The 7,341-nt window shown below is 40.8% G+C and overlaps 1 protein-coding gene across 1 annotated transcript; it reads right to left on the bottom strand.

Annotated features, from left to right (window-relative positions):
- Positions 1-2,115: 2,115 nt before the first annotated feature.
- Positions 2,116-6,708, bottom strand: LOC116368833 (zinc finger protein 239-like). The gene is made up of 2 exons (XM_031819270.1): positions 6,257-6,708; positions 2,116-3,473 (listed from the first exon to the last, which is right to left on the bottom strand). The coding sequence occupies exons 1-2, from the start codon at positions 6,417-6,419 to the stop codon at positions 2,512-2,514; spliced, it is 1,125 nt and encodes a 374-aa protein (XP_031675130.1). The 5' UTR covers positions 6,420-6,708; the 3' UTR covers positions 2,116-2,511.
- Between the last annotated feature and the right edge of the window lie 633 nt (positions 6,709-7,341).

Raw genomic sequence — 7,341 nt, 5'->3', positions numbered from 1 at the left:
ACTGCCTTGCCGAGTCAAATAAAAATAAAAATATAAAAATTGTGTTGACGACCGGCTCCCTCCTAGTCAGGTTGTGTCGTCGACCGGCTCCCTCCTAGTCAGGTTGTGTCGACGGCCCGCTCCCTCCTAGTCAGGTTGTGTCGACGACCGGCTCCCTCCTAGTCAGGTTGTGTTGACGACCGGCTCCCTCCTAGTCAGGTTGTGTCGACGGCCCGCTCCCTCCTAGTCAGGTTGTGTCGACGACCGGCTCCCTCCTAGTCAGGTTGTGTCGACGACCGGCTCCCTCCTAGTCAGGTTGTGTCGTAGACCGGCTCCCTCCTAGTCAGGTTGTGTCGATGACCGGCTCCTTCCTAGTCAGGTTGTGTCGTCGACCGGCTCCCTCCTAGTCAGGGTGTCTCGATGACCGGCTCCCTCCTAGTCAGGTTGTGTCGACGACCGGCTCCCTCCTAGTCAGGTTGTGTCGACGACCGGCTCCCTCCTAGTCAGGTTGTCTCGATGACCGGCTCCCTCCTAGTCAGGTTGTGTCGACGACCGGCTCCCTCCTAGTCAGGTTGTGTCGACGACCGGCTCCCTCCTAGTCAGGTTGTGTCGTCGACCGTGCTCCCTCCTAGTCAGGTTGTGTCGTCGACCGGCTCCCTCCTAGTCAGGTTGTGTCGATGACCGGCTCCCTCCTAGTCAGATTATATTGGCGACTGCCTCCCTCTAGTCACTAGTGTGTCTTATTTATTTAATCAAACAGCTTAAAGCATCATATGTTCAGTACATATAGATTTTATAAAAACAAGTGGGGCGATTGATAGAATTTACAGATGACTCTTGGTTGACCGTGGATCAAATCCAGGCTGTATCATAACCAGCCGTGATTTGGAGTCCCATAGGGCGGGGCACAATTGGCCTAGCGTCGTCCAGGGAACGCAGTCATTGTAAATAAGATTTTGTTCTTAACTGATCTGCCTAGTTAAATAAAGGTTACATTTAAATCATTTTTTAAAAGTTATTCATTGACAAACCATATTTTACAAATCCGTCAAGGCACCAAAACAAAGGTTTCAAACCAATTCATGAATGTAATTGAATCTAGGTGTCTTGCCTTTAATGTAAGGGCATGAAAAACAATGGCTGACAATGACTTATCAACAGCTCTAATAATTTGCCCTCACAGGAAATCTACACTGGCAATTATAGAACATATTATGTAGCCTCAAAATCTGTTTAAAACAATAATTTTGACCTCATGGATGGCCAGTCCTTGTATTCATAGTGTAGTGAATTCAGGGGGTAGCCCTGGGCTGAACTCAAACCTGGGTCCAGCAACTGTCAAGCCAACACCTTAGAACTGTTACGCCAAGATTTCTGAACTTCTTGACGAGGTCGCTGGGTGTTGGGTTACGGTTGCTACAATAGCCTTCTATAAGAATGTGAGAGCGGAAACACTTCTCCTTCCCCCATCCCTCAGCAGTTAACCAAACCAAGCCTCTGGGCAGCCATTTTGTTGCGGTTAAAAAAAAAACACACAACCCAGCAATCTGCAGTTCAAACAATAACAAATCTGTCATTCCACCACTACTATTCTATATTTGTGTTGGACAAGTTTGCTCACCACCAGAAAACAACTCCCATTTTACATTATTATCACCTACAATGCTTCACCTTCTCCAATATAAACATCGTGTCTGGCTATGTATTTCTAAATAGTAAAATACAATCGTATCTTTTCTCATTTTTCTTTCTATAGAATCCTAAAGCTCACTAGCTTCTAGAACTCTCGTGCCCTTGGAACGAGCCCAAACAAAACTAAATCTCCAATACAGGAAAACCGTGCAGTCAAAATAAATTGTGATCCATGGCAACTCACTGACTAAACGCAAACATTTGACTGCCCAGTATGGGAATAAAGACAATTAGAATTTAAATGTTGTCAAGAAATACTGGAGTGATGTCGGATTGTTAATAAAATTGATTATAGACCAATTATAGTGTTTTCATGTGTGTATATACACAAACATCTGCAACAATTATCATATTACATGCATTTTTTTTCCACTTGAAGAAAACAGCTCACTACATTGAAGTGCTGCATGTTGATTGAAGTGGGTCACCAACGCAGTAAGTGTAACACAGCTGTTTTTTTTTGTTAGTCACTTTTTATTTAATAATACTCTTTCAATTCAGAGCCTGGATTTCCCCCTGAGGTTAATATCCATATCATGCTGCAATCAATTGAACAGGGCAAACAATAAGGTAGAACATCATTAAAACACTCCTACTACAATGTTAAAACATTCTACATTGTGACATCATTAAAACACTCCTACTACAATGTTAAAACATTCTACATTGTGACATCATTAAAATACTCCTACTACAATGTTAAAACATTCTACATTGTGACATCATTAAAATACTCCCACTACAATGTTAAAACATCCTACATTGTGACATCATTAAAACACTCCTACTACAATGTTAAAACATTCTACATTATTTCAGTGATATCATGAAACAACTTCTTCATGTATGTATTTTCTGATGTTTGATCACAGATCTTTTATCAGAGTATCTCTTGTCACATTGATCACAGCTATAAGGCTTCTCTCCTGTGTGTGTTCTCTGGTGTGAAGTCAGCTGGCTAGATGTAGGAAAACTCTTCTCACATTGATCACAGCTATAAGGCTTCTCTCCTGTGTGTGTTCTCTGGTGTTGAGTCAGATGGCTAGCTTTAACAAAACTCCTCCCACATTGATCACACATATAAGGTTTCTCTCCTGTGTGTTTTCTCTGGTGTAATGTCAGATCACTAGATGTAGTAAAACTCCAACCACATTGACCACAGCTATAAGGTTTCTCTCCTGTGTGTGTTCTCTGGTGTTGAGTCAGATGGCTAGCTTGAACAAAACTCCTCCCACATTGATCACACATATAAGATTTCTCTCCTGTGTGTGTTCTCTGGTGTTGAGTCAGATGGCTAGCTTTAACAAAACTCCTCCCACATTGATCACACATGTAAGGTTTCTCTCCTGTGTGTTTTCTCTGGTGTAATGTCAGACCGCTAGATGTATTAAAACTCCTCCCACATTGACCACAGCTATAAGGTTTTTCTCCTGTGTGTGTTCTCTGGTGTACTGTCAGACCGCTAGATGTAGTAAAACTCCTCCCACATTGATCACAGCTATAAGGTTTCTCTCCTGTGTGTGTTCTCTGGTGTTTAGTCAGATGGCTAGCTTGAACAAAACTCCTCCCACATTGATCACAGCTATAAGGTTTCTCTCCTGTGTGTGTTCTCTGGTGTATTTTAAGTTCTGATGAAGATTTGCAACCTTTCCCACAGTCAGAGCAGCAATGAGATTTCTTCCCTGTGGGTCTCTGCTGGTGTTTCTTGAGGTGTTTTGATTTGGAGAGTCTCTTCTCTGCCCGGTCAGCATCATGAGGTTGTTGAGGCCCCCCAGAGGATCCACGATAGTCAGGTCTCTCTCCTGTGTGAACAAAAAGTCAGACAGGTGGTTTAAGGCCCACAACAGCAACAATACACTGTAAAAAGGTGATGCCAACAGCGTAGCCATTATGTTGTTCAAACAATGACATCTGTAATGAATGTTAATTATTTGACATTCGTCTTAAGACAGTCAAGTGAACAGTCATATTTTGTCTTGTTTTCCCATTAGTGGTAACGTCGATGATTGTACGCAAAAAATACATTTTTAAAGTTGTTGAAATCCTAAGCAGTGTGCCAGACAACTTTTGGTCTCCAATATAGGCACCTTTCAGTAGGTCTACCAGGCAGTATTAGCTAGCTACGTTTACACTGACTCTTAATACATTTAGCAAGCTAGCTAGCCTGATAACTAGCGATTAGCAGCTAACAATATTTGAGCAACACCTTGCTAAGAAAAGACAATCTTTCGCTTTTAATGTAATGGCATGAAAATAATTGCCAGAATATTATACAATGACTTATCAACAGCTCTAACAATTTGACCCCAACAGGAAATCTGCACTGGCAATTATAGAAAGACCCGTTTACTATATAACCATTGATTCCACTGATTCTTGAAGAATATAACTTATAAATGCCTTAACTGTTTCAACCGTATTACCCCACCAGAAACCAAAACATAAGCTCGTATAACGCCACTGTTTGTAAACTAATACTATATGGCTGAGGAGTAGGGTCGATCCAAGCGTTCTGACCTCGCAATGACAGTAAAGCACCCAAGCTAACTGGCTAACGTTGGATAGCTTGCTAGACACAAGTCAGAGAAACACTCACTCTTACCATTTTACTTATAGTTACTATACTGGCAAGTTTGAAGTATAAGTAGCCAACTAACGTTAGGTAGCTAGTTAACATACCGATACATACTGCTGTAAAGATATGCTATGCGTTTTGTAAGGGTAGTGTAGCTAACATTACGTGTAATGTAACTTATTTGAAAAGTCATTACTTTATTACATTGCTCAACATTTGTCATAATTATTTAACCTCTAGTGACACCCCATCCCGTGAACGGGACCGTTGTCATCATCTGACACTAATTAGCATAACACAACGGACATAAATCTTCCTAGAAAATATTCCTATTCATGAAAATCACAAGTGAAATATATTGGAACACAGCTTAGCCTTTTGTTAACCCTGTCATCTCAGATTTTCAAAATATGCTTTACAGCCAAAACTAGACAAGCATTTGTGTAAGTTTATCGATAGCCTAGCATAGCATTATGCCTTGCTAGCAGCAGGCAACCTTGTCACAAAAATCAGAAAAGCAATCAAATCGTTTAACTTTGATGAACTTCGGATGTTTTCACTCACGAGACTCCCAGATAGATAGCCAAAGTAAATTTTTTCCCAAAATATTATTTTTGTAGGCGAAATAGCTCTGTTTGTTCTTCACGTTTGGCTGAGAAATCGACCGGAAATTGCGGTCACGACAACGCCAAATTAGCTTCATAATATCGACAGAAACATGGCAAACGTTGTTAATAATCAATCCTCAATGTGTTTTTCAAATATCTATTCGATAATATATCGACCGGGACAATTGGTTTCTCAGTAGAAGCGATTGGAATAATTGCTACCTCTGTATTTTATGCAAGAATTTCTCAGGGAGCATCAGGTGACCACTTCCGCAATGAAGCCGCCTACGGGTATTTTTCAACATAAATGCGTAAAACTACGTCACAATGCTGTAAACACCTTGAGGAATACGTAGAAAGCGTAATCTGGTTGATAGGGCATTCATAGCTCAATAGGGACGCATCGGAACGCAGGGCTTTCAAAAGATGAGTCACTTCTTGATTGGATTTTTCTCAGGCTTTCGCCTGTAACATCAGTTATGTTATACTCACAGACAATATTTTTTACAGTTTTGGAAACTTTAGAGTGTGTTCTATCCTAAGCTGTAAATTATATACATATTGTAGCATCTTGTCCTGACAAAATATCCCGTTTAATTTGGGAACGTTATTTTTCCAAAAATGAAAATACTGCCCCCTAGTACCAACAGGTTTTTAAGGTTCATTCGTATCCGCTCCGTTGGACTTTGGCTGAATATTTTCCTCCATTTTCTAAAAATCTGAAATCGATGTGAAGTCACGCCCATTTCCTGAAGAATTGCATTATGGGCCGTAAAGTACTGCGTGTATATTTCATATTTTGGCGAATTTAGTACGACATCCGGGAACTTGGCATACTAACATCATACTATAATAAGCAAACTATATACTCAATTAACATCACAAATAGTGCAGTTAGTATGAGTATTCTAACACAGCTTAGGTCTCTGGGCAGCCATTTTGATTGTTTAAAAACTAGGTGGCCCCTTTAAAAAAGCCAAACATTCAATCAACCAATCTGCAGTTCAACCAATAACAAAGCTGTAATTACACCACTATTTTGGTAATAAGATGGATGGGGCTGGAGAAATGTAACTACTCTCAAATTCATAGACAGACCTATGGATGCAAGGACTGACCATCCATGATATCAACAGTATAGTTTTAACCATGTGGAGGCTATACAGTGTTGGTTTACATTGTTTCTAAACATTAGAGTTAAAAAAAGCTTATTTGGGGTTCTGATGTGGTAAACAGTTTAACTAAGCTCATGAGGCATGCGTTATATTCTTCAAGAATCAATGCCTATAAATAAATAATTGAAAGTCAAAATATGGATGTAGCAATTGCAAATTTCCCCTTTAACACCACACATCAGTTCAACAACCGCAGAGTTTGTGCTTCTGTTTAAGACAGCACTTACTAGTGTTAATCAGGGCCTGTTCATCGTTAGATCCATCGGACGCCTTAAGATGCGTTTGTGAAACCGGGCCCAGATATCCAGTTTCCTCCTCTTCTTCATTGTTCGATGACACAGTCACCTCCCCCTCCACTTCTTTCACTGAAACGTCGTCGCCCTCTTTCATTCTGAACGAGTCTTCTTTAACTGAGACGTCTTTCTCTTATTCTTTCACGGTAACAGCCTCAACCTCGACTTGTTTTTGTATTGTAACAGCCTCCTCTTTCACGAGAGCTTCCTTCTCCATCCAGCAGACCTCCTCTTCTTCAGCAGGAACGGGGTTAAGTTTGAGACTGAAGCTATGAGGCATGTACTGAAGTCGCTAAGCGGTATAATTCAAAGCAGTGTCCCTTTATCAGCAGCACGTGATCAATGACGTCTGAAGAATCATTTCGTTGAACACCTGATTGGTTTGGTATTGGGCTCGTTCGACTTTGCAGCCGACAGTGCAGGTGGCTGCTGTCTCACTAATTTACAAATCACCTTGCATCATAAATAACTACTCATTATTATTTATAAATCAGTCAGCCAGTCACCGTTTACCCACAATGCAGCATAGACTTGATGCTCTCGATCAAGGCCAGTGGTTTCGTAGAAGACATGAAGGCTACGCTGCTACGGTGTGGGACGTCATCTTTCAAAATGTGGCTGTTCTAAATTCTGTGTCGCTCAAAGCCTTGAGTAATGAAACTATTTAACAAAAAAAACAATTATCTGGAAAGAGCCAATGCTTCAGGAAGCTTTGTTTCCCCATCACTACTTTTCAGCATGTTTTCTGTGAATTAGACTACGGGAGTTTTGTAACCTTTTCCACCTTGGCTTACTGTTAGTTGGGATCTAATTGGTCTCCGGTAGTTGGTCTCTGCTGACCACAACCGCGCTGGTTGGTTATGCTGTTTAGGCTAATAGCTAGTTGGCTAAATAGCTAACGTTTGCTGGCTGGCTAAGATAACTGCATATAGCTAACATTTTTTGATTGGTTAGATGGCATAATGTATTTCCAAAACGTTGGTTTACTTTAATCACTCAAGTCATGAGTGCAAACGATT

This window comes from Oncorhynchus kisutch, unplaced genomic scaffold (assembly GCF_002021735.2).
Source record: "Oncorhynchus kisutch isolate 150728-3 unplaced genomic scaffold, Okis_V2 scaffold2002, whole genome shotgun sequence".
NCBI lineage: Eukaryota > Metazoa > Chordata > Actinopteri > Salmoniformes > Salmonidae > Oncorhynchus > Oncorhynchus kisutch.
This window is presented reverse-complemented; position numbering and strand designations above follow the sequence as displayed.